The 27,526-nt window shown below is 42.1% G+C and overlaps 2 protein-coding genes and 1 non-coding gene across 38 annotated transcripts in view; 2 read left to right on the top strand and 1 right to left on the bottom strand.

Moving 5' to 3' along the window:
• The window catches only part of NIF3L1 (NGG1 interacting factor 3 like 1), a 105,353-nt gene that overhangs the window by 72,234 nt on the left and 5,593 nt on the right, over nucleotides 1–27,526 (bottom strand). For 12 of the 34 annotated variants that reach the window (XR_012421357.1, XR_012421359.1, XR_012421356.1 and 9 more), the window contains exons 1-4: nucleotides 7,464–7,906; nucleotides 4,917–5,378; nucleotides 3,889–4,051; nucleotides 450–576 (exon numbers count right to left, since the gene is read on the bottom strand). Coding sequence is in view for 27 of the 34 variants with exons in the window: in XM_074009701.1 (XP_073865802.1) it covers nucleotides 450–576; nucleotides 3,889–4,051; nucleotides 4,917–5,352 (726 nt within the window). In the remaining 7 variants the exon portion in view is untranslated. Of the gene's footprint in view, nucleotides 1–449; nucleotides 577–3,888; nucleotides 4,052–4,916; nucleotides 5,379–6,698; nucleotides 8,084–27,526 lie in introns of those variants that run through there. The other 22 variants (XR_012421361.1, XR_012421360.1, XM_074009702.1 and 19 more) reach the window with 5 other exon arrangements.
• Nucleotides 7,921–26,156, top strand: PPIL3 (peptidylprolyl isomerase like 3). Of its 3 annotated transcripts, none has more exons than XM_005573898.4 (7): nucleotides 7,921–8,030; nucleotides 9,345–9,419; nucleotides 11,251–11,325; nucleotides 14,554–14,647; nucleotides 15,494–15,561; nucleotides 20,293–20,411; nucleotides 25,593–26,156. In XM_005573898.4, the coding sequence occupies exons 2-7, from the start codon at nucleotides 9,417–9,419 to the stop codon at nucleotides 25,717–25,719; spliced, it is 486 nt and encodes a 161-aa protein (XP_005573955.1). In that variant the 5' UTR covers nucleotides 7,921–8,030; nucleotides 9,345–9,416; the 3' UTR covers nucleotides 25,720–26,156. The 3 variants fall into 3 exon arrangements, with proteins under 3 accessions (XP_005573955.1, XP_073865826.1, XP_045224299.1); XM_074009725.1 differs by lacking the exon at nucleotides 25,593–26,156 and adding an exon at nucleotides 22,805–22,978; XM_045368364.3 differs by lacking the exon at nucleotides 7,921–8,030 and adding an exon at nucleotides 8,493–8,552.
• On the top strand, nucleotides 15,163–15,269 carry LOC123568099 (U6 spliceosomal RNA). Its single transcript, XR_006691328.1, has one exon. It is a non-coding gene; the product is annotated as a U6 spliceosomal RNA (small nuclear RNA).

The following is a 27,526-nucleotide window of genomic DNA, read 5'->3' as shown; positions in this document are numbered from 1 at the left end:
TCCCAGCACTTTGGGAGGCCGAGACGGGCGGATCACGAGGTCAGGAGTTCGAGACCATCCTGGCTAACACGGTGAAACCCCGTCTCTACTAAAAAATACAAAAAACTAGCCGGGCGAGGTGGTGGGCGCCTGTAGTCCCGGCTACTCGGGAGGCTGAGGCAGGAGAATGGCGTAAAAACCCGGGAGGCGGAGCTTGCAGTGAGCTGAGATCCGGCCACTGCACTCCACCCTGGGCGACATAGCGAGACTCCGTCTCAAAAAAAAAAAAAACAGTGAATGGCCTGTTGATCTAATAATTTACAAATGAATTTGCTGAAGAAAAATGCAAAGTAATGATACTTATCAAACTGTACACATCAAATATGTACAATTCTGAGTATATCAGTTATACCTCAATAAAGCTGAAAATGCACAGTATTTTAAGATCAAACATAAAATATTTTTATTACCTTCTCCAGCGACAGAATTTCTGTCTTCTGATAAAGTTGTTTGTTCTGAGAAAGAAAATCTACCACCTGCATCAAAGCCTTCTGAGTACAATTCAGACTAATCCGTGTTTGTTCCTCATTATCAAACCTAGGGGGGAAAAATCACTCCATTTAGGCCAAATATAGCCAAAATGTATTTTACATAATCCACAGTTTACAAACTTACTATAATAGGAGATTAGATTTATGTAGAACTAAGGATTTAACCAACAGAACCCATTTAATCTGAAACCAATCCATTTTCTAGAATAGCATTTCTCTAAGTCTACTATACATCAGAATCACCTGGAGGATTATTAAAACACAGATTGCTGGGTCCTACCCCTGGAGTTTTTGATTCATTATATCTAAGTGGGGGTCTGAGAGTTTACCTTTCTAACAAGTTCCAGGTGATGCTGATATTGCTGTTCCAGAGACCTCACTTTGAAACCACTGTTCAAGAACTGTTCTCAATCCTGATTGTGCATCAGAAATTTCCTGGCCGGGCGCGGTGGCTCACACCTGTAATCCCAGCATTTTGGGAGGCCAAGGTGGGCGGATCACTTGAGCCCAGGAGTTCAAGACCAGCCTGGGCAACATAGCAGGACCCCATTTTATTTTTTTATTAAAAAATTAAAGTTAAAAAAAAAAAAAAAGGCCAGGCACAGTGGTTCACACCTGTAATCCCAGCACTTTGGGAGGCCGAGGTAGGTGGATCACCTGAGATCAGGAGTTCAAGACCAGCCTGGCCAACATGGTGAAACCCCATCTCCACCAAAAATACAAAAAAAAATTAGCCGGGCGTGGTGGGGGGTGCCTGTAGTCCCAGCCACTCCCCAGTGGCTGAGGCAGGAGAATCACTTGGACCTGGGAGGCAGAGGTTACAGTGAGCCGAGATTACGCCACTGCACTCCACTCTGGGCAACAGAGTAAGACACTGTCTTAAAAAAAAAAAAAAATTCCTTCTAGCTTCTTAAAATAACAGGTGCTGGATCCTTCCACAGAACCAGTGAAACAGAACATCTATGAATGGGGCTGGGGCAAACTGAATTTTTTTAAAGCCTTAGAGATAATTTTAAAACATTGAATTTGAGAATGTCTTGGACAGATTCTCAGGCAAACTCCATTCTAATTACAAGATCTGAGATGAATACAAAAATCTGCATTTTAAATAAGCACCTGATTAACAATCATGCAGGGGGTCCTTGGATCACCCTCCAGAGCCTCTCCAAAATTATTGGCATCAAGAAAGTTTCACATTTAACCATAAATTCTAAATATAATCATAAAATTCTAGAACTAAAGAACACCTTTAAAGATAATCTGGAAGCATTAATTATAAACTCTGCAATCATCTGTGAAATTTTTTTTTTTTTTTTTTTTTTGAGACAGAGTCTTGCTCTGTCGCCCAGGCTGGGGTGCAGTGGCCGGATCTCAGCTCACTGCAAGCTCCGCCTCCCGGGTTTAGACCATTCTCCTGCCTCAGCCTCCCGAGTAGCTGGGACTACAGGCGCCCGCCACCTCGCCCGGCTAGTTTTTTGTATTTTTTAGTAGAGACGGGGTTTCACCGTGTTAGCCAGGATGGTCTCGATCTCCTGACCTCGTGATCCGCCCGTCTCGGCCTCCCAAAGTGCTGGGATTACAGGCTTGAGCCACCGCGCCCGGCCGAAATTTTTAAAAAAGAAAGAAAACCAATGCCTTGGTCCCTATCTAGTGGTAAAACTCAGATATTATCTACAATATGGAAAAACTGGAATCGAACTAAAAAGTCCATCAGTAGGAAGAGGAATGCTTAAAGAAACTACCGTTCATCCATAATAAGAAACACTACAAGCAATTAAAAATAATGAGAGGTTAGGCTGGGGGCAGTGGCTCATGCCTGTAATCCCAGCACTTTGGGAAATCAAGGTGGACACATGGCTTGAGCCCAGGAGTTTGACACCAGCCTAGACAACAAGTCAAAACCCTGTCTCTACAAAAGATACAAAAATTAGCCAGGCATGGTGGCAAGTTATAACTATAGTCCCAGTTATTAGGGAGGCTGAGGTGGGAGGATGGCTTGAGCCTGTGAGGTCAAGGCTGCAATGGGCTGTGATCATGCCACTGCACTGCAGCCTGGGTGACGAAGTGAGACCTTGTCTCTCAAAAATAAAAAATAAAAAAACAGCTGGGCACCATGGCTCACGCCTATAATCCCAGCACTTTGGGAGGCTGAGGCAGGCAGATCACGAGGTCAGGAGTTCAAGACCAACCCACCCAACATGATGAAACCCCATCTCTACCAAAAATACAAAAAAAAATTAGCCAGGCATGGTGGCGGGCACTTGAACCAGGGAGGCGGAGGTTGCAGTGAGCCAAGATTGTGCCACTGCACTCCAACCTGGGTGACAGACCTAGACTTCGTCTCAAAAATAATAATAAATAATAAACAAACCAAAAAAACTCCTATCTCTGCCCTAAATAATGATTGACCTTATAAAGAGGCACTTAATGTATTTTTCACTTGAAGTGCTTGGCAGCTATAGTCCCAGCTAATTAAGAGGCTGAGGTGGGAAGACTGCTTGAGACCAGCAGCTTAAAGCCATGGCAAGCTACGATCATACCACTGCACTCCAGCATGGGAATCGCTTTTTTTTTTTTTTTTTTTGAGATGGAGTCTCACTCTTGTTGCCCAGGCTGGAGTGTAATGGAGCGATCTCGGCTCGCTGCAACCTCCGCCTCCTGGGTTCAAGTGATTCGCCTGCCTCAGCCTCCCGAGTAGCTGGGATTACAGGCATGCGCCACCAAACCCAGCTAATTTTGTTTAGTAGAGACGGGGTTTCTCCATGTTGGTCAGGCTGGTCTCGAACTCCTGACCTCAGGTGATCCACCAGCCTTGGCCTCCCAAAGTGCTGGGATTATAGGTGTGAGCCACTGCGCCCAGCCTGGGAGTCTCTTAAAACAAACAAACAAAGATTATTCAGAAAAGTATTTCCCATGATGTTAAATTAAAAAACTGATTTATGAAAATATATATTTAAAATGTAAAGATAAATATAAAAAACAAAGAAAGTGCTTGGAAATCACTGATTTGCTGGGAACCAATAAAAGCCTCATCACCACATCACTAGGATCTATCTGTGTTCTCTAAAGTGAAAACAACTATCTTTGAACATCAACAGGATTAGAAATACTGTATATAAAATGCATAGTATAGTCCCCTGACATAGAAAATACTTAATAAGTGTTACTTGTTGTTTTTATTGTTTTGAAAAAATTCCATACGTCTCCAGGACCCACAGACAAATGAGGAGTATGCTGCTTTGTAAACCAACTCTAGAGAAAATTATTTGTTTCAAGCCTAAATACCAGGGTTACAGACTTTGTAAGGAAGATGCTTACAAATAAATACACACACAAAAAAGAGAAAAATAAATTGTACCTAGCAGAAAAAGAAGTGACAGAAACATCACCAATTCCTTTCACTGCAGACATGACTTTGTCCAGGGCTTGGGTGTGGCTAACGTTGAATTCTACTCGGTGGTTTCCCTCTGTAGGGTAGTTGGGAGCTTTGGAAGGATGTATGGGCCTGGAGGTACAAGCTCCTAGAGAAAATATTGTGGGAAAATGGGAGTTTTGGGGGGTTAGAGGTTAACATTTAAAAGTAAGATAAACTATTATAGGCAAAATTTCTAAGAAATGACTTTTTTAAAAGATTCATTCTCATGCTTATATGACATACACACACATACATATATCCTTTAGATATACATCACCAGTCCCCTAGGGCTTTGGTATGGATGTACAAAATCAAATTATTTCAGAATTATTTTCCAAAAGATTCTTAAATCTCTGAAAAACTTGGACAAGAAAGACTGATTCATACATTTTCAGATAATACACAGAATGGTCTACTGTTTGGTAAATCTACCCATGTAAACCATCATTCAGGTTGCAAATGCTCATACTTTATTTGACCACATTAATCCAGATATCATCATAAAAGCTTCAGCCCAAAATGAGTAAACAAAAGACTTACTAAAGTAAAGCTAAAATCCATACATCATTCCCTAGGCATAAGTAAACATTCACTAAAAACATTCACTAAAACCCAGATGTCTATTTGCCTGATTTATCAATCAAGTGTATTCTGGAGAGACCTGAGCTTTCAATTCAACAAGCATTTTTCAAGTGCCTGGGTGACAGGCATTGTGCCACAAAAGTGAGGGATCACGAAGTTCAGCCCAGTAAGGAAGACTTCTGCTCTCCTAACTCCGTAAGAATAAAAAATGTTTCCTTTTTCAAATGCAATTTAACTGCCAAATTTCAGCAACATTATTTTAAATTTATTATACAAAAATGGAATCATACCCTCCCCAACCCTAAAGCAGTTAAAACTTTACTGGACAGACATTCTAAGGTTTCAAAGTATTTGCAGGGAAAATATCAAATATGAAAGAAGCTTCTCACCAAGCCCTTTAGCCAACCAGTTGTTGACGCCCTGGGGTGCGGCATCATAGGCTGTGTGAGGAGAGTAGATACCGACTCTGTTCTCCAGAGCCTGGATCACCAGGCGCTCCTTCCAGGTGTTCCAGGTTATGCGCTTCATGGGTCGGAAGATAGGCGGATGGTAGGAGAGAATGAGGTCTGCCTTCTTTTGCAGCCCCTCCTTCATCACTTCCTCAGTCAGGTCATTGGTCAGGAAGAGCGTATTTACAGTATGTGGTGGGCTTGGTTCCACCAGTAATCCAACATTGTCCCAACTCTCAGCAAAGGAGAGGGATGCAAAGTCATTCAAGGAAGAAAGGAGAGCCTTCAAATCCATGAAGGAACGGGAAGAACTGCAGATCAGAGAATCTACAAACCGGACTGTCGTGGGGACCGGGCGTACACAAGATGACAACATACAGAAATCAGGTAAAGTTCAAGTTTCTGAAGTCAAAACAAAGAAAATGGTACACAGGTACACTTTAGGCCTGGATCTTTGAGGCATCAAAGCATATGGGCAAAAGAACTGTCATCATAGAGATCTGGGTTCAAATAGTGGCTCTGCCACTTACCAGCACATAGTAACTTAGGTAAACCATTTAACCTCTCCAATCTTGTTTTCTCACCTACGAAATGGAGATACTATAGCCCACCTCACAGGCCATCCAGAGGAGCAAATGAATTATGTAACCTAGCAAAGTCTGGTACATAATACACAAACGTCCATCCCATCTCCTGCCTCACACACCCTTGTTCTTATTCTCCCTACCCTTGCTTCAACCAACCTCCTCCCTAATCCATTTCTCTAAATATTATCCTTCCTTTTCCCAAACCCCCTTCAACTTCTTAAATAAAACTTTTCTTGACCTCCCTTTTCAGCATCCTTCCCAAGGCTCCCAACCCCTCAGTATTCTCATTATTGTGTGTGCCCATTATGCTAAAGCTACTATGGAATAGGAACTATCTTTAATAAATCTCAGTATCGCTAATATAAGCCAGCACTAACTGCTTACTGCATAGAATGACACTGCTCACCTCCCCTGATTGCAACAGAATTTGGAGTTGGGGTGGTATATACTGACATTACAATGTGCTTTACCAAAAAACAGAATAATGTGGCGGGGCGCCTGTAATCCCAGCACTTTGGGAGGCCGAGGCAGGAGGATCATGAGATCAAGAGATAAAGACCATCCTGGCCAACATGGTGAAACCCTGTCTCTACTAAAAATACAAAAATTAGCTGGGCATGGTGGCGTGCACCTGTAGTACCAGCTACTTGGGAGGCTGAGGCAGGAGAATCGCTTGAACCGGGGAGGTGGAGGTTGCAGTGAGCCAAGATCGTGCCACAGTACTATGGCCTGGGCAACAGAGTGAGACTCCGTCTCAAAAAAAAAAGAATGTTTAAAATGTCAAGTGCTTTATCAGAATCAAAAATCAAGGAATACATAGGCAGGTCACTCTACAAATGGGCAGGGTCAAGGCAGAAGAAGGGAGAAGCCACTGCCCCTTAAGCAACATTTGCTACACAAAGGCCAGGCTCAAGAGGTGGAAGAGGTTAAGGTATAGGGTACTTTTCCCATGTAGCCTGTAAGCCTTCTAAATATCTACATCCAACAAGGAACTGAAAAGGTTGGCAAAAGAGGAAAGGTGGGAGGGCAATGGAAAGGTAGAAAAAAACTGCTGGCTCCAAAATATGCACAATTAGTAAATGTTTAATCAAATAACCACAAAAGATAATGCTGTCAACCCCATTCTTAAACCTACCACTTATAAACTGTTTGAAGAAAAGCATTTCATAGTATGCACAATAAGAAAGCATAGCCAACTGTAAATTTGATGAAATATCCACAAGCCAATTATTCCAAAAGCAATTTTTCAACGTTTCTATTTAATGAGATGAGGATGCTTATTTAATACATTATTTGAAGTGATACGGGGTCTCCAAAAACCACTCGAGGTCTTGTAAGTTTGTTTTTGTTTTCTTTTTGAGACAGGGTTTCACTAGTTGACTAGGCTGCAGTGCAGGGGCGTGATCTCTGCTCACTGCAGCCTCGACTTCCTGAGCTCAAGCAGATCCTCCCACCTCAGCCTCCTGAGTAGCTCGGACTACTGGCGCGGAACACCACACCTGGCTAATTTTTGTATTTTTAGTAGAGATAGAGATTCACGATGTTGCCCAGGCTGGTCTCAAACTCCTGCACTCAAGTGATCCACCTGCCTCGGCCTCCAAGAGTGCTGGGATTACAGGCGTGAGTCACCACGTCCGGCCTTGGAAGATCTTCTAATGGTCCTCATAGTACTCCGTTCTCCAGCATCTTCTACATCTGGCAAGCTCGAAAGTGAAACCCTAGTGGGCCACCATTCAGGTTTTGAGTTATTTACTGCAACAGATGAGGAAACTGCGAGGCTACATGGCCACAGTCAACAACGACAACAGGAGGCAGGATAGTATGGTGGTTAAGAGCACCGACTCTGAAGCCAGTCTGAATCCGAGAGCCAGAGCTGTGCAACAACAGGTAAATGACTTACCTATGCATTTTCCTCCTAAAAGGAAGTAGTGCCCAGGCCACAATATCGCGAGATTTATATGTAAAGCTGCAAACAGCTCCTGTCCTAAAGTAAGCACTGTTTACTACTAAGTAGCATCAGTAGGGCCCCTTTGCAAGTTGCAAACCGCTCCCTCAACGTTACCTCATCTATGCCTCATTTCAGCGCCACTTCAGGCCTTTTCCAGGGCAGTGAAAAACCACGAGACACAGCCAGTAAGTCTGAGTCAGGACCCCTGACCCACTAGTGCGCTGTGCTCTCGTGCGGCAGGGCAGTTTTCTGACCCAACCTCTTCTGCTCTGCTCTGCAGCACCAACACAACAATCACAGCCGACCCCAACCGGCACCTACCGCGAAGGTCACAACTACACTCGCGGGTTTTTAAATCGCCCACTACTCACCAGTCCCGGAAACTTCGCTGCGTCACTTCCGGTCCTGCGTCGGCGCTCCGGGCGCTGTGGCAATGGGCTCCCCGTAGCGAGAGAGCTGGGCGGAAGTGGTCCTTTCCGTTTGGCAGCCGAGTGTAAAGTGTTGCTTGAGGTTGGCCAGGTAATTCTCGCCTTACATTTCTCTTCCCCGTGCATTAGTAGAGCTCCGTTTCACTTTCAAATTTCCAGTTGGGGATAAATTACATTGTCGTTTTGGTTTGAGATAGGAAGGAGAGGGGAAGGAGGAGGTGAGGCGGTAAGGGGCGTTTTCTCTCTTGGGTCCCGCGCCCAACTTCCGCCGGCCCAAAGAAACTATGATTTTGAACTAACAGACCTATGCTGGCATCTGCGATTACATTTTTCCTGTTTTAACAACGGCTGTGCCGGGCGCGGTGGCTCACGCCTGTAATCCCAGCACTTTGGGAGGCTGAGGCGGGCGGATCACAAGGTCAGGAGATCGAGACCACGGTGAAACCCCGTCTCTACTAAAAAATACAAAAAATTAGCCGGGCGCTGTCGCGGGCGCCTGTAGTCCCAGCTACTCGGGAGGCTGAGGCAGGAGAATGGCGTGAACCCGGGAGGCGGAGCTTGCAGTGAGCCGAGATCGTGCCACAGTGCACTACAGCCTGGCGACAGAGCGAGAGTCCGTCTCAAAATGAAAAAAAAAAAAAAAAAAGAAGAAGTTCATAGTATATTAGTGATAAGTGCTGTGGGAGAAGGAAATAGGAATGTCCTAGGGCTAAAGGGCTAACGCAGTTTTATGTAGGATTATCAGGTCAGTTAAACTTGACATTTAACCAGAAATGTGGAGGTGAGGAAATCAGCCGTAGAGATGTTCGAGTGTAAGAATTCCAGGCAAAAGGGACACCCAATGCCTAGACCCTAAGAGTATCTGGGTTATTGGGGGACTTGCAATGAGGCTCTTGAAGAAGAGCAAGCAGGGCAAGTAGGAGATGGGGAGGCTTGAATCGGGTAGGATCTCTCGTCATTACTTCTGTAGCTGGGTTTTTATTACGTAGAGGTTGCCATTAGAGTATTTTTTTTATTTTTATTTTTTGTTTTTTTGACGGAGTCTCGCTCTGTCACCCAGACTGGAGTGCAGTGGCACAATCTTGGCTCACTGCAGCCTCCGCCTCCCGGGTTCAAGTGATTCTCCTGCCTCAGCCTCCCGAGTATCTGGGACTACAGGCGTGTGCCACCACACCTGGCTAATTTTTGTGTTTTTAGTAGAGATGGGGTTTCGCTATGTTGGCCAGGCTGGTATCGAACTCCTGACCTCAGGTGATCCACCCGCCTCGGCCTCCCAAAGTGTTAGAATTATAGGCGTGAGCCACCGCGCCCGGCGAGGATTTTTATTTAAAATGTGCAGTAAAGATGAGCGTGTGTGAGTTAAGACAGAAAAATGAGCCTAATTCTTTTTTTCTTTTGGGACTGGAGACTTATTTTTAAACTGGCTGTAAGGCTCTGAGAAATTACGTAGTCCTTCCTGAAACCACTAAGAGGAAAAATGGTAAGTTTTGAACAATTTTTATGAAATGTCTTTCATTGTAAGTAATTTTTAGAAATTCAGTCAAGGGCAATAAAAGTGCATGGAAATTGCAGTGGCAAGATAGAGAAATTGTATACCATTATTCCACTTAATATGGAATAATTCTTTTAAAAAATACACAAAATTACTTTAAAATTCTTTAATGTTGTCACTTAAAATGCTCAGAATTTAGTTTCGCTCTTGTTGCCCAGGCTGGAGTGCAGTGGCGTAATCTCGGCTCACTGCAGCCTCTGCCCCCTGGGTTAAAGTGATTCTCCTGCCTCAGCCTCCCGAGTAGCTGAGATTACAGGCACCTGCCAGCACGCCCAGCTAATTTTTTGTATTTTTAGTAGAGACAGGGTTTCGCCATGTTGGGCAAGCTGGTCTCGAACTCCTGACCTCAAATGATCTGCCCGCCTTGGCCTCCCAAAGTGTTGGGATTACAGGCGTGAGCCACCACGCCCGGCCAGAATTTACCTTTTATGGAGAAAGGCTGATTACAAGATAGATAGAAATGGAAAGGGAGAGTTGAAGGAGCAGAAGAGAATAGACAGGTCTGACAATTTTAATTGGATTATTTTGCTCTAGATCTAAAGTGGGCAACTAAGCTGGGCGCAGTGGCTCACACCTGTGATCCCAGCACTTTGGGAGGCTGAGGTGAGATGATTGCTTGATCCCAGGAGTTCAACACCAGTTTGAGCAACATAGTGAGAACCCTGTCTCTACTTTAAAAAAATAAAATAAAGTGGGCAACTAGAACCTGAAGTAGAAAAAGCAATGAGAATAGTGCCCTGCTTCTCCCTCACACATCTTTAACCTGGTCATATTCTCTAACTGCTACATACTATTTAAGAAGAAGAAGGCTGGGCGCAGTGGCTCACACCTGTAATCCCAGCACTTTGGGAGGCCTAGGCAGGTTGATCACTTGAGGTCAGAAGTTCAAGACCAGCCTGACCAACATGGTGAAACCCTGTCTCTACTAAAAATACAAAAATTAGCTGGGTGTTGTGGCATATGCCAGTAATCCCAGCTACTTGGGAGGCTGAGGCAAGAGAATTGCTTGAACCCAGGAGGTAGAAATTGTAATGAGCAGAGATCACACCACTGCACTCCAGCGTGGGCAACAGAGCAAGACTCCATCTCAAAAAAAAAAAAAAAAAAATGGAGAAATGGAAAAGGAACCCTCCAAATTGTTTTCTCCCTCTCTGGAATACAGTATTATATCAAGGGGTATACAGGTTACAGAAAAACAGGTACAACAAAAACAAAAAGCAAGCAAGAAAGCACTGTGGTTATCTCTGAGCATTTAGGATTTTAGAAACACTGACACTTGTTATATTTTTGTTAGTCGAGAAAGGAATTATTTTTTAACCTTATTTCTCAGAATTAAATTACCTAAGGAAAATGGTGGAAATTATGTTTTGAAAGATCATTTTCTCATCATTTTTCTATAAATAAGGATGTTGGTGAATTGCCATGTACATCAATAATACATAACAATTGTTTTTATTTTTCTTGATAAAATTCAAAGTTAAAATCTTTCCATCAAAATATTTACTTCCAAATTTTTATCATGGATACTACTTAACCCTAACATTTATATTCTGGAGTTTTTTCTCTATGTTGAGATCAATTTTGAGGAAAAAATACAACTTAGCTCTAAGAGCTGCTTTGTGGACGAGTCATCTCTGAAGCAGTATTTCTGTCTGTTTTTTTTCAGATTATCATCTTGAATATCCACATAGGGAAATAAACAATGCATAAAGTCACCTAAAGAAATTTCATTTGTTCTCACATTTTCTCTCCTTTTTAGTCTGTGACACTGCATACAGATGTAGGTGATATTAAAATTGAAGTCTTCTGTGAGAGGACACCCAAAACATGTGAGGTAAGTACCATTTACATATTCAACTTCAGTTAATACAACAAGATAACCACTTTGGAATTGAATAATCTAACCTAAATAACAACAACAAAACTTTCTGTAAAACCATTGTTAAGGAAAACCAGCCATCATAACTTCTGGCCTGATTTCCACTTGTTTGTTCAATGTCAAATGTGGATCAAAGAGAAGGTAGATAATTTTTCAGTAACGATAGAGTAGCCAGTATCTTTTTCTTTTGACTGATTTTCCTCGGGAAACATAATCATTAGGACATTATATTACTTTTTTTCTTTCTTTTATTTTTTATTTATTTATTTTTTTTTGAGACAAAGTCTTGCTGTGTCCCCCAGGCTGGAGTACAATGGTGCGATCTCGGCTCACTGCAACCTCCGCCTCCCGGGTTCAAGCAATTCTTCTGCCTCAGCCTCCCAAGTAAGTGGGATTACAGGCGTGCACCACCATGCCTGGCTAATTTTTGTATTTTTAGTAGAGACAGGATTTCACCATGTTGGCCAGGCTGGTCTCAAACTTCTGACCTCAGGTGATCCATGCACCTCAGCCTCCTAAAGTGCTGGGATTACAGGCATGAGCCACCGCACCCGGCCTTTTTTCTATTTTTTCAAGACAGAGTCTTGCTCTGTCGCCCAGGCTGGAGTACAGTGGCATGATCTTGGCTCACTGCAACCTCCGCCTCTGGAGTTCAAACAATTCTCCTGCCTCAGCCTCCCAAGTACCTGGGATTACAGGCACCCACCACCATGCCCAGCTAATTTTTGTATTTTTTTAGTAGAGACGGGGTTTCACCATGTTGACCAGACTGGTCTCAAACTTCTGACCTCAGGTAATCTGCCTGCCTCAGCCTCCCAAAAGTGCTGGGATTATAGGCATGAGCCTCTGTGCCCGGCAGAATATTATATTAAAGAATTGTTGTGTATATATATATTTTTTGAGACAGGGTCTTGCTGTGTCTCCCAGACTGGAATGCAGTGGTACAATCACGGCTCATTGCAGCCTCAACCTCCTGGTCTCAAGCAATCCTCCCACCTTGGCCTCCCAAGTAGATAGGACTACAGGTGTGTGCCACCATGCCAGGCTAATTTTTTTTAATTTTTTATAGAGATGAGGTCTCACTATGTTGCCCAAGCTAGTCTCGAACTCCTTATCTCCAGCCATCCTCCCCACCTCAGCTTCCTGAAGCGTTGGGCTTACAGGCGTGAGCCACCATGCCTAACCTGTTCTATACATTATTTTGCCTGTTTGTTTATATTTATTTATTTATTTATTTTTGAGACAGAGTTCTGCTCTTGTTGCCCAGGCTGGAGTGCAGTGGCACAGTCTCGGGTCACTGCAACCTCCGCCTCCCAGGTCCAAGGGATTCTCCTGCCTCATCCTCCTGAGTAGCTGGGACTATAGGTGCCAGCCACCATGCCCGGCTAATGTTGTATTTTTAGTAGCAATGGGGTTTCACCATGTTGATCAGGCTGGTCTCAAACTCCTGAACTCAGGTGATCCACCCGTCTTGGCTGCCCAAAGTGCTGGGTTTACAGGCATGAGCCACCGCGCCCGGCCTGTTTCACCTGTTTAAATGACAAGGATGGAAGGAAGAAGAGTCACCTGTATATATTCATTTATTCAACGATTATTTATGGCTGGGCATGGTGGCTCACATCTATAATTTCAGCACTTCGGGAGGCTGAGGTAAGCTCAGAAGTTCTAGACTTACCTAGGCAACACAGTGAGACCCCCATCTCTACAAAAAAATACAAAAATTAGCCAGGTATGGTGGTATGAGCCTGTTATCCCAGCTACAAGGGAGGCCAAGGTGGGAGGATTGCTTAAGCCTAGGAGGTCAAGGCTATAGTGAGCTCTGATCACATGGCTACACTCCAGCCTACGTGACAGAGCAAGACCCTGTCTCAAAACAAAACAAAAAAACCATTATTTGTGAAAGGCTATCTTACCCCAGAGTCTGGAGATACAGTGATGAGCAACAGACGTTCCTTACCCTCATGGAGCCAATATTTTAGTTGTGAAAATAAGCAGGGCAGGAAAATTAAGTAATTATATTTTTAAGAAATTATTTTTATTTATTTATTTATTTTAAAGATAGAGATGAGGTCTTACTATGTTGCCCAGGCTGGTCTTGAACTCCTGGACTCAGGTGATCTTCCCGCCTCCCAGAGTACTGGGATTACAGGTGTGAGCTGCTGTGCCTGGCCTAAAATTAAGTAATTCTAAAAGGTGATAATGCCTTGAAAAAAATTAAGTGTTAAGATAGAGATTAATGGGAAAGGAAGAAGGTGAGGGCAGACGTAGCCAATAAACTAATACTTAAACTAAATGCAAAGGTATGAGGGCATCTCTGGAAAGAGGTATAAAAATAATATTCCAGCTATTCAGATTCAGAAAAGGTTGTGAAATAAAATTTTAAAAAATTCCAAGGTCAGGCACAGTGGCTCACACCTGTAATTCCAACTTTTTGGGTGGCTGAGGCAGGAGGATCATTTGAGCCCGGGAGTTCACGACCAACCTGGGCAACATAGGGAGACATTGTCTTTACAAAAAAAAAAAAAATTCCAGGTATAGAAATATCAGGTATAAAGTCCCCCAGGTAAGAAAAGCTGCCCCTTTTGGATTAATTGTCAGAATGCTGATGGGGTTTAGGTAGTAAACAATAAGAAAGCAGTTCTTAGTATATGTGATGAGGAGATAAGCCAGGTACTGCAGGGCTTGTTAGGCCCTGCTGATGATTTTGTTTTGTTTTGTTTTGTTTTTGTCACCCAGGCTGGAGTGCAGTGGTGTGATCTCGGCTCACTGCAACCTCCGCCTCCCGGGTTCACACCATTCTCCTGCCTCAGCCTCCAGAGTAGCTGGGACTATAGGCACCTGCCACCACACCCAGCTAATTTTTTTGTATTTTTAGTAGAGACGGGGTTTCACCGCAGCCAAGATGGTCTCGATCTTCTAACCTGGTAATCCACCCACCTCGGCCTCCCAAAGTGCTGGGATTACAGGAGTGAGCCACCATGCCTGGCCGAAGATTTTGTATTTTATTCCAAAAGGAGAAGGAAGCTATTGAAGTGTTCTAGGCAGGGAAATGACATCCAACGTAATGCCAAAAGTCATAGTTTAAATATGCTGCTATCAGGTTTTCAGTAAATATGATTGGTTCTTTGTCTTAACTCGGTTTCTGCTGCATCATTTCTCAATCATTATTTTTACTCTCTTCAGAATTTCTTGGCTCTTTGTGCCAGTAATTACTACAATGGATGTATATTTCATAGGAATATCAAGGGTTTCATGGTTCAAACAGGAGATCCAACAGGTAAGTTATTCCATTAACTAAGATCTAAGGAACTGAACGTATAGTATGAAGAAGTGGGTAAAAGAAGAGGAATTAAAAACGTGGAGTTTTTGTTTTGTTTAATAAGTTCTGTTCTACAAGTGCAGAATATGTAGGTTTGTTATGTAGGTATATGTGTGCTATGGTGGTTTGCTGCACCTATCAGCCTGTCATCTAGGTTTTAAGCCCAGCATGCATTAGCTATTCGTCCTAATGCTCTCCTTCCCCTTGCTCCCCACCCCCAAACTAGCCCTGCTGTGTGTTGTTCCCCTCCTTGTGTCCATGTGATCTCATTGATCAACTCCCACTTATGAGTGAGATCATACGGTGTTTGGTTTTCTGTTCCCGTGTTAATTTGCTAAGAATGATGGCTTCCAGCTGCATCCATGTCCCTACGAAGGACATTATCTCATTCCTTTTTACGGCTGCATAGTATTCCATGGTGTAATTTTAAAGCAGAAATTATTAGCACCTACACCTAAAATATGAACAATATTGTGCTCACTTTGGCAGCACATATACTAAAATTTGAACAATACCGAGAAGATTAGCGTGGCCCCTGCACAAGGATAAGACGCAAATTTGTGAAGCTTTTCATGCTACAATATATGTATGAACAATATTTACAAGAAGGGTTATTCTGTTTTGTTTTTTGTAGGTCTGTTTTAATCTTCAGGTCTGTGAAGTTAAATTTGGGGAATTAGGAGAGGCCATATCAAATTTTGTTTATATTTAAGCAGTCAAACTCTATTCCTTAAGTTTTGGGAAATGAACTTGTTATCAATTTTAATTAAATACTTCTTTCGATTTGCTTCTCTTGTAACATAGGAACTGGAAGAGGCGGCAGCAGTATATGGGGCAAGAAGTTTGAGGATGAATACAGTGAATATCTTAAGGTAAATCCTCAATGCTTTAAAAATCTATTTTTTGAAAAAATTTTTGAAAAAAAATTTTTTTTTTTTTTTTTGAGATGGAGTTTCACTCTTGTCGCCTAGGCTGGAGTGCAGTGGCGAGATCTCGGCTCACTGCAACCTCCGCCTCCCGGGTTCAAGAGATTCTTATGCCTCAGCCTCCCGAGTAGCTGGGATTACAGGCATATGCCACAACACCTGGCTAATTTTTTTTGTATTTTTAGTAGAGATGGAGTTTCACCACGTTGGTCAGACTGGTGTCACCTGACCTCAGGTGATCCGCCTGCCTTGGCCTCCCAAAGTGCTGGGATTACAGGTGTGAGCCACCACACCCGACCAAAAATCTGTTTTTTCATGCCTTGCTTATGCATGGAAACTTTGATACACGTGTTATAGTAATACAAGTTAACATCATTGCAAAATGAGTAGACTTTTTTATAGTTTTTGTACATTTGACAAATGATGTCGGGGAGACTTGATAAATGGTGGTCCTAGCCTGACGTATAATGGAATCCCACTACCACATGGCTCTTGATATTGAGTTCATCTTTGAATCTAACCTGAAATGTTTAACTAGTAGTGTACCAAAGAGGCTTAATATCTCACCATAAAATTCATATTGAATGACATGAAACAGTGGCCTTTTTTGAGAGTGGGGAGGAAAGACTATCAAACTTCCTGGTTGCAATGTTGCCCATTATCAGTACCCAGCTTTTATCATCTTCTGTTAGATGTTTGAATATCCCTGTATTAATCTGACTTAATACCTGTGGTAGATCACAACTAGGTTAAAGAGAAGTGCATATAAATAGTCTTTACCATGGTAAAATTAGGGATTTTTAATTTTCTTTGTTATATTTTTGTGTGTTTTTCAAACCTCTGTGGAGTCTTTTTTTTTTTTTTTTTTTTTTTTGTCTAAAATAAAAAACTAGTGCATGCCTAGTTTTAAAAATCAATTCCACTTCCCAGAGATGCCTTCAGCTGATGACTTATTATGTGGTCTTTCAAACTTTGTATCTCCATAGAATGACAACTTTACGACTAGAAAAAGAGCGATGAAGTATCCTCAATCAGGGCTGGGTACAGTAATCCCAGCACTTTGAGAGGCCCAGTAAGGAGGATTACTTGGGGCCAAGAGTTTGCAACCAGCCAGTGCAACATAGTGAGACCCCCATCTCTACAAAAAAATACAAATATTAGCCTGTTGTAATGGCATGTGCCTGCAGTCCCAGCTACTCAAGAGGCTGAGGTGTGGGGATTGCTTGAGCCCAGGAGATGAAGGCTGCAGTGAGCCAAGATCATGCACAGAACAAGACCCCGTCTCAAAAAAAAAAGTCTATTCAATCAAAATATGCAGCTTAAGTGTATTATTATATTTACATTACATTAAAATGTACCCACAAAATTTCTGAAAAAAAATTCATTGCAGTGTTTATCTCTGGATGATAAGACTAGGAATAATTTCTTTTCGTTTTACTTTTTTTAAAACCTTTTTTTAGAGGCAGGGTCTTACTCTGTCCCCCAGGCTGGAGTGTAGTGATGCAGTCTTGGCTCACTGCAGCCTAAATTTTCTGGGCTCGGATGATCCTCCCACCTCAGCCCCCAGAATAGCTGGGACTACAGGTGCATGCCACCATGCCCAGCTAATGTTTGTATTTTTTGTACAGATGGTGTCTCACTATGTTGCCCAAGCTGGTTTCTTTTACTTTTCTATTGTAAGGAAATATATTAGTTTTGTTACAGGATTTGAGGCTGGGAGGTGATAAACTTTTTGAAAAGTCAACTTTTTCCTGAATGAATAACTAAACAATTTTTTAGGTATTAATTACTACATTAATGACTGCTTCCATATACCAGTTGAAAACCAGAGACTGGCTATGACAGAATCACCTGTGAAACTTTGTTGTTTGTTTTTGAGACTGAGTCTCACTCTGTTGCCTAAGCTGAGTGCAGTGGCCTGATCACGGTTCACTGCAGCCTTGACCTCCTGAGCTCAAGCAGTTTCTCCTGCCTCAGCCTCTCAAGTAGCTGGACCACATGAGTGCACCACCATGCCCAGCTAATTTCTGATTTTTTTGTAGAGACGAGGTCTCGCTCTGTTGCCCAGTCTGGTCTGAAACTCCTGGACTCAGATGATCCTCCTGTCTTGGCCTCCCAAACTGTTGGGATTCCAGGAATGAGCCACTGCAATTGGCTGGAAGTTTTAAAACTATAACAGATCACGGCCTTGCCCTCCTAAAAATAAACAGTCAGTAGGGCTGGTTAGGACTGAGACTATATTTTAAGGTTCCTAGATGATTCTTTTGCAGGCAGAGTTAACGACCATTACATGCCTGGTGCAGTGGCTCGCCTGTAATCCCAGCACTTTGGGAGGCTGAGGTGGGCAGATCACGAGGTCAGGAATCAAGACCATCTTGGCTAACACAGTGAAACCCCATCTCTAGCAAAAAATACAAAAAATTAGCCGGGCGTGGTGGCGGGTGCCTGTAGTCCCAGCTACTTGGGAGGCTGAGGCAGGAGAATGGCATGAACCCGGGAGGCAACGCTTGCAGTGAGCTGAGATCGTGCTGCTGCACTCCAGCCTGGGTGACAGACCAAGACTCTGTCTAAAAAAAAAAAAAAGAACCATTATGTATTATACACCTTATACACCAAGGTTATAGATATGTATTGACTGTTCATATCTTCTGACCCAGGAATCCATTCCCAAATGTTTACTCAAGGGAAACTTGTAAGTATGCACCAAGAGATGTGTACAGGAGTGTTCTGATATAGTGTTTGTAATAGCAAAAGTCTAGAAACAACCCAAATGTCCCTTGATTGTAGATAAATCACCATGTAGATTGTGGATAAATTGCAGTACATTCATCAGTGAAATATCAGTAAAAAATCAGTAATAAACTATGGCTATGTGTACAGGTATGACCTTAGAACTGTAACAGTGTTATTTGTAGAGAGCATTTCCCAGAAGACTAAAATGTTAGGATGTAATTATATTCAGAAGGAAAAGGAAAGAATGTGTTGTTTAGGCATGTGTAATGTGTTAGGGCTGGGCACAGTGGTTCACTCCTATAATCCCAGCACTTTAGGGGGCCCAGGTGAGAGGACCACTTGAGGCCAGGAGCTTGAGATCAGCCTGGGCAACATATTGAGCCCTTGTCTCTACTAAAAGTCAAAAAATTAGCCAGGTATGGTGGTGTACATCTGTAGTCTCAGCTACTCAGGAGGCTAAGGTGGAAGGATTGCTTGAGCCTAGGAGGTCAAGGCTACAGTGAGCTGTGATTGCACCACTGTACTCTAACCTGGGTGACAGAGCGAGACCCTGTCTCTAAAAAAAAAAAAAAAAAAAGGAAAAAATGAAAAAAAAAGTATTAGAATAGTGGTTACCTCTTGTAGAGGCTGAGGTAATAGATGGAGAGGAGCACATAGATATATGTAATTAATTGGTAACTTTTATTTTTTCTTGAGCTCCCATTATCCAATGAATTGGTAAATTTTAACTCTGAAAGCTGGGAAATACATTAATGGGTGCTTATTTTATTAACTTATATTTTTATTAACTATATTTTTGTATATGTGTTAAGTATTACATGTGTATGTATTAAATATTACATGTGTATGTATTAAATATTACATGTATATGTATTAAATATTACATTTGAGTGGTAAACACCTTTTAGGGAAACAAGCATTAATATTTTTATATAGGTGCATCTCTATGACTTACTAGCGTCACCCAATGAATAGCTAAAGCTAGAGTAATTGGTGGAGTTACTTGTAGTATATTACAGGCACCTCCCTGTAACATAGTTCACAGTTATATCTTCATTCTTATCAGTAAGGTCCTTTTAATTTCTCTACACAGTCTCTGGTAAACAAATATGATAGTAGAGCTAGCTGAGACCTTTCTTAGATTGTTCAGTCCTGGGGTTATAAACTGACTGCCCATGAGTGGAACACCCACAGATGCATTTTCTATGGCCCATTAGTTTAAAAAAATATATTTAATGCCATTAGTTAAGAGATAGCCTATTCATTTTGCCAGACTTCATCTCTCTTTAATGTTTACATTCTTCCCAATTGTCAGTTTATCTGCTTGACCCTTGTGAGCATCTGAATTATGAATAGACCCTTGAACTAGTCCAGCCTCCCTTGTTTTACAGATAAAGAAACTAGCAAGAGTCCATTATATGTGAGAAGAGATTGTGGGCAAATTGGTTTTGTTGCCTACCTGATCGTTTCATTCCAGCACACTATTCCTTAATATAAATGTAAGGATTATTTATATTATTTGTTGGTGTTGCAAAAAGCGTCCATGGCTGTATTTCTTCAAAGTGAAAATGAAATTAATTGAGAAGTATGATTTGATATATTAACCTTTTACATACAAGTTTTCAAGTATACAGAAAAAGTAGAAACTGAACATTTGGATTACCCGTAATAAAAGTTGGTTAAATATTTTCTTGCTCCCTTAAATATTGTGAAGGCAAAGAGTGAATGTCTTGGCTGGAGTGGTGATTCACACCTGTAATCCCAACACTTTGGAAGCTAAGGCAGGCGGATCACTTGAGCCTAGGAGTTAGAGACCAGCCTGAGCAACATAGTGAGACCCCCATCTCAAAATATTTTTAAAAAAGAAGACAAAGGTGTGCCTGAATACTATATTTGGGATGGTTATATAAAAGCACAGTTAATACTTTGATGTGTCTTTTTCAGCACAGTGTTAGAGGTGTTGTATCTATGGCTAATAATGGCCCGAACACCAATGGATCTCAGTTCTTCATCACCTATGGCAAACAGCCACATTTGGACATGAAATACACCGTATTTGGGAAGTGAGTATTCTGGTTATGGTTTTCTTTTAGCATTTCAACGCAGGTGCATATGCTCAGCTGTGATAGTAGCATAACTAATATTGAAAAGAGTGACGCAGAGCGCAATGTCTCACACCTGTAATCCCAGCACTTTGGGAGGCCAAGGTGGGCAGATTGTCTGAGGTCAGGAGTTCAAGACCAGCCTGGCCAATGTGGCGAAACTTCATCTCTACTAAAAATATTTTTAAAAAATTAGTCGGGTGTGGTGGCACACACCTGTAGCCCAGCTACTCAGGAGGCTGAGGCAGGAGAATTGCTTGAACCTGGGAGATGGAAATTATAGTAAGCCACAATCATGCCGTGGCACTCCAGCCTGGGTGACAGAGTAAGACTGCCTCAAAAAAAAAAAAAGAAAAAGAAAAAGAAAAGAAAAAAAAGAAGAGTGTGAGAGTGTGAGAGCTAAATGTACCTGGAGTTTAAGTCTACTGCTTAGCAACCCTGTGGCCTTGGGAAAGTTATAATCTCCCTGAGCCTTATTTTCCTTATTTTTATAAAAGAGGCCAGTAATTTTTTCAACATTGTTATGCAAATTAACATAGTATATCTATTTTCTTTTTCTTTTTCTTTTTGAGACGAAAGGCTCTCTTGCCAGGCTGGAGTGTGGTGCAGTAGCACAATCATGGCTCATTGCAGCCTCAACCTCCTGGTCTCAAGTGATCCTCCCACCTTAGCCTCCTTAGTAACTGGAACCACAAATGTGTACCATCATGCACAGCTACTTTAAAAAAAAACAAAACAAAAAACACTTTTTTTGTAGAGACAGGATCTCACTGTGTTGCCCAGGCTGGTCTATTTTCATTAATAATAGCATTTCACAGCAACTAACAGATCTGAAAAATAGTGGCTTAAACAAGATGGACTAGCATGGTGGTTCCATTTTGTTACCAGTGTTCTAGTCTCCTCTGTCATAATATTGGCAGCACAGCTTTTATCAAAACTTCTGTGTATCAGGCAGGAAAGAGGAGGAAAGACAAAAGGTGCTTGCCAGCTGATTCAGCTTTTTTAATTAACAGAACTTTCCCAGGCCTGTAATCCCAGTGCTTTGGGAGGCTGAGACAGGAGGATCACTTGAGGTCAGGAGTTCAAGACCAGCCTGTGCAACGTAATGAGAACCCATCTCTATAAAAAAGTTTAAAAATTAGCCAGGTGTGGTGACAGACAACTGTAATCCCAACTACTCAGGAGGCTGAGGTGGGAGAATCACTGGAGCCCAGGAATTTAAGGCTGCATGAGCTGAGATCACACCACTGTACTCCAGCCTGGGCAACAGAATGATACCCTATCTCTAAAAAAAAAAAAAAAAAATCCGGTGCAGTGGCTCACGCCTGTAATCCCAGCACTTTGGGAGGCCAAGGAGGGTGGATCATGAGGTCAGGAGATCGAGACCATCCTGGCCAACATGGTGAAACTCTGTCTCTACTAAAAATACAAAAATTAACTGGGTGCGGTGGTGTGCGCCTATAATCCCAGCTACTCAGGAAGCTGAGGCAGGAGAATGGCTTGCACCCGGAGGCGGAGATTGCAGTGAGCCAAGATTGCGCCACTGCACTCCAGCCTGGTGACAGAGTGAGACTCTGTCTCCAAAAAAAAAAAAAAAAAAAAAAAAGAACTTTCCCAGAAGACCCAGAACTTAGTAATGTGACCACTCCTTACCTACAGTGGAGGGTAGAAAATATATTTCAGCCACATTGCCACCCTTACTAAAATTAGATTTCTCTGAGTAAGAAGAATGGCTCCTAGGAAGGTGTTTTGCACTTTCTGCCAGGGTATCTGTTAAAAGTACTATATATGGGAGTTCCTTTTATAAATCAGTGGGAAGTCAATTTGTCTGTTCATTCAACAAATAATTATCATGCTTAATAAACCAAGGCACAATTCTAGAGTTTGTTCTATTTAATAGTTTGGATGCCAAGTTAGGTTAATTAAAAATAGAGGACTCCCAGCCTAGGCAACATAGCAAAACCCAGTCTCCACAAAAAAGTTTAAAAATTATCCAGGTGTGGTGGCTCACACCTATGTTCCCAGCTACTTGGGAGGCTGAAGTGGGAGGATTGCTTGAGCTCAGGGAGTCAAGGCTGCAGTGAGATCTAGACAGATCTTTTCTTTTTCATTCCATATACATGTGTCTAATTTACACAATAATAATCAAGGAAAAAAAATATTACAACACCTAGTAGTTTGGTTTTTTTGTTTGTAAATAACCCAGTTTCCCTCTTATTTTATCCCTTAACCCATCATTCAAAATTATTGTTCAGTTATTACCAGGACTCATTTTACTGGATTTGTGACAAAACTGTAGAGTTTAGAACAAAGATTAACCTTAGGTTCATTAATTCCTTGTTTGTTGTATACAGATGCACACAGATTTTTCTGGGAAGATGATCCAGTAACTTTCCTCTAGTTCTCCAAGGGGTCCGTTTCCCAGATACTTGACTCTACTTAAACTGCCTCAGTTCTACCTGCCGGGTTTTTTTAACTTTTTACCTGAAACCTATGTTTTCTATATTCTCTGTTTCTCTTACTGACCCAGAAGGTGAGAAAGCTTTTAAGACTTATAATTTAAAGACTTAAATGTCTACATTTAGGGGTAAAATCAAAATCTTTTGGTTGAAGTGCCCTTTTTGTGAAAATGCAAGATAAAATGCAAATCTGTTAATTTTTTTTTTTTTTTTTTGAGACAGAGTCTCGCTCTATCGTCCAGGCTGGAGTGCAGTGGTGTGATCTTGGCTCACTGCAAGCTCCGCCTCCTGGGTTCACGCCATTCTCCTGCCTCAGCCTTCCAAGTAGCTGGGACTACAGGCGCCCACCACCACACGCCTGGCTAATTTTTATTATTATATTTTTAGTAGAGACGGAGTTTCACCGTGTTAGCCAGGATGGTCTCAATCTCCTGACCTTGTGATCCACCCGCCTTGGCCTCCCAAAGTGCTAGGATTACAGGCGCGAGCCACCGTGCCCGGCCAAAAGCCACTCTTTCTTAGTAAATGTTTTAGACTGAAATTTCCAAAACTTGTATTTGAAGAATAGCTCTCAATATATTTTTTCTTGGTGGTAACATGAAGTGGGATTGCTAGAGGCTGAGTTAACTGTTAGTCTTCTCTTCTCCTATTTTTATTACTTCTTATTGTTACCCAGAAGCAAAAAGTAGAAATACCGTAATTAGGCCAGGCACGGTGGCTCATGCTTATAACCCCAGCACTTTGGGAGGCTGAAGTGGGCAGATCACTTGAGGTCAAGAGTTTGAGACCACCCTGGCCAACGTGGTGAAATCCCATCTCTACTAAAAATACAAAAATTAGCTGTGCATGGGGGCATGTGCCTGTAGTGCCAGCTGCTTGGGAGGCTGATGCAGAATTGCTCGAACCTGGAGGAAGAGGCTACAATGAGTCGAGATAGTACCACTGCACTCCTGTCTGGGCAAGGGGAGTGCGACTCCATCTCCGGAAAAAAAAAGAAAGAAATACTATAAACAAACAATTAACTGCCGGGTGCGGTGGCTCATGCCTATAATCCCAACACTTTGGGAGGCCAAGGTGGGCGGATCACCTGAGGTCAGGAGCTCAAGACCAGCCTGGCCAACATGCTGAAACCCCATCTCTACTAAAAATACAAAAATTAGCCGAGCATGGTGGCAGGCTCCTGTAATCCCAGCTACTCGGGAGGCTGAGGCAGGAGAATCGCTTGAAACCGGGAGGTGGAGGTTGCAGTGAGCCGAGATCGCGCCATTGCACTCCAGTCTGGGGTACAAGAGTGAGACTTCGTCTCACAAAAAATAAAAAATAAAAACAAAAACAAGGACAAAGTGGGGTGGTCACCTACTTCAGGACTCTTCATTGTAGGGCAACATTGATAATAGTGTCATCTACTAGCTTTCTCCAGCTATTTCCTGTAACACAGAAATCTTTATGACTAGTGTGTTGTAATAAGAAATACATATTTGGACTTCATCCCTTGTTTCTAGCATGGTTCTTTTAAAAACCTTGCAATTTCCTGAGTGACAGGAGTGAAAGGAATATTTTATTGTTCATAATAAGCCCCATTCAACCATACCTGAGTTTATGCTAATGAGGTGACTCTTGGTGGGGTTCTGGATAGCTTCAGAATGGAGGGCTGGTTGCCAGAGGAATCAGCCATGTATTTTTAGAGGGCTGGAACATTCAGTGACCTCCTATTCTTGACCTCTGGGAAGGAGAGAAGGGCTGGAGATTGAGTTCCAGTCACCAGTGGCCAGTGATTTAATTAATCGTGCCTACCTAATGTGCCCTCCGTAAAAACCCTAAACAGGGTTTCAGAGCTTCCAGGTTGGTGAACACAAGTAGATACTGAGACGGTAACACACCCTGAGAAGAGCATGGAAGCGCTGTGCCCCCCTCTCAGACTTTGCCCTATGCATCTCCTCCATTTGGTTGTTCCTGAGTTGTAACCTGTATAATAGCCGATAATAAATAAAGTGCTTTCCTAAGTTCTATGAGCCATTTTAGAAAATTATTGAACAGAGCCGGGGGGCATGAAAAATCCCAAAGCATATCTGGTTAGTCAGATAGTACAGATCACAACCAGGACTTGGAACTGGCATCCGAAGTAGTAGGGGCTGTCTTGTGGGATTAACCGGCGTCTCTGTTCACTCTTTGTAGTTAGTGTCACAATTAAATTGTAGGGCCAGGTGTGGGGGCATGCACTTGTAGTCCCAGTGAGACCCTGTCTTTAAAAAAATAAATAAAATTTTGAAAAAATAATTAAGTTGTGGGATACCCAGAGAATTGGAGAATTGGGAAAACCCACACATTTGGTGTTGGAAGTGTGAAAGTGTAGAAAAACAGTTTGTTTTCCCTTTCACTGGTTATATTAGTCCCATTGGTAGCTGTTCTGTGTCAGTGTATGAATGGGGTAGAATATACTTTTAGGTACTATGGTGGAAATATTCCTACCTTTTGTATTGTTAATTAAGGGCATAAAAGTAAATTATTTCTGAATTTTGATCCGTATCTATGATGGAAAATCAATATTTTGTTGTACATTCAACTAGAGAATTCAGAGATCTGTAAGACTTGATTTCTTTTAAGGAGACTGTAATTGTCATAGATATGGATATCATGTTTCAATTTAAGGAAATTTTCATATGTTATATTGTTTCTCTTTCAGGGTAATAGATGGTCTGGAAACTCTAGATGAGTTGGAGAAGTTGCCAGTAAATGAGAAGACTTATCGACCTCTTAATGATGTACACATTAAGGACATAACTATTCATGCCAACCCATTTGCTCAGTAGCTGTAATAGACCTGGACAAATAACTTGACAAATTGCTGGAACACACTTATTGTGGTTTACCCGGTTTTAATTATGTACCTCCTGAATCTAAAAATTTTTTAGAGATTCATCTCTAAATTTTTCAGAGATTACATCATCCTTCTGCTTGTTTACAACTATGATCTTCTACGAAATGATGATACCAAGGGGCACCCAACAGCTTTTATCCCCATTCTTAGAGCATAGTCTTTATTATAACGATTATCCAACATATTTCTTTAATTTTAATACAAAAAATACATCATTTAATTTTTGTTACATATAAACATTCATTTTTAAATGCTGAGCCTCAAGTGCAGGCATTTTTGAGCGGCCTGATTACGTAGTCCTACCACAGCAAGTCCATATCCTGGAAGTGTTACTTTATAATAAAATTAAAAATGTTTTAAGGAATTAAATTGGAGGACAAATTAATTTAAAGTATTGTGTAAAATTACCTTCAGGCTATAAGGTATATATGAAACGTAAATGAACTTCATGTTTAAATTTGGGTCTCTTCTCCAAGATATCTTACTGTGTATATGCAAGTATCCCCAAATCTGAAAATTTGGGTATTCCTGAAACTGATACCAATGGTAAGAGCTCTGCCATTAATTATTCACTTGATACAGTCAGAAAGAGGAGGGACAGGATAAAAAGTTAGTCTGGAAAGGCCAGCCAATTCGTTTGCTATTTTCTGTAATTTTTTTTTTTTTCCTTTTTGAGACGGAGTCTGCTCTTTTACCTAGGCTGGAGTGCAGTGGCGCAGTCTCACTCACTGCAACACCTGCCTCCCAGGTTCAAGCGATTCTCCTGCCTCAGCCTCCCAAGTAGCTGGGACTACAGGTGCACGCCACCACACCCAGCTACTTTTTGTATTTTTTTCCAGTAGAGACAGGGTTTACAGAGACCATTTTGGCCAGGAAGGTCTTGATCTCTTGACCTTGTGATCTGCCCACCTTGGCCTCCCAAAAGTGCTGGGATTACAGGTGTGATCTTTAGGTTTACAGTAAAGGCTCTAAGAAGTCCTGGAGGCCGAGTGCGGTGGCTGACACCTGTAATCCCAACACTTTGGGAGGCCAAGATGGGTGGATCACAAGGTCGGGAGATCAAGACCATCCTGGCTAACACGGTGAAACCCTGTCTCTACTGAAAATATAAAAAATTAGCTGGGCGTGGTGGTAGGCGCCTGTAATCCCAGCTACTTGGGAGGCTGAGGCAGGAGAATCGCTTGAACCTGGGATGCAGAGGTTGCAGTGAGCTGAGATCGAGCCATTGCACTCCAGCCTGGGCGACAGTGCGAGACTGCATCTCAAAAAAAAAAAAAAAAGACGTCTTGGAATACCGTAAACAACATTTCCCAACTGATTTGCTTATAGACTTTTTTTTTTCTTTTTTTTGAGACATAGTCCCACTCTTGTCACTCAGGCTGGAGTGCAATGGCACAATCTCGGCTCGCTGCAACCTCCGCCTCCTGGGCTCAAGTGATTCTCCTGTGTCAGCCTCCCGAATAACTGGGATTACAGGCACCCGCTACCATGCCCAGCTATTGTTTTTTTGTATTTTTAGTAGAGATGGGGTTTCACCATGTTGGCCAGGCTGGTTGCGAACTCCTGACCTCAGGTGATCCATCCACCTCAGCCTCCCAAAGTGCTGGGATTACAGGTGTGAGCCACCACACCTGGCCTGCTTATGGACATGTTTTAAGGCATATCTTTTTTTAAAATTTTAGATTCAGGAGGTACATATGCAGCTTTATTACAAGTGTATAATGCATGGTGCTGAGGTT

This window comes from Macaca fascicularis, chromosome 12 (genome assembly GCF_037993035.2).
Source record: "Macaca fascicularis isolate 582-1 chromosome 12, T2T-MFA8v1.1".
Taxonomy (NCBI): Eukaryota; Metazoa; Chordata; class Mammalia; order Primates; family Cercopithecidae; genus Macaca; species Macaca fascicularis.
Note: the sequence above shows the minus strand (reverse complement) of the source record. Positions and strands in the feature narration are given on the sequence as shown.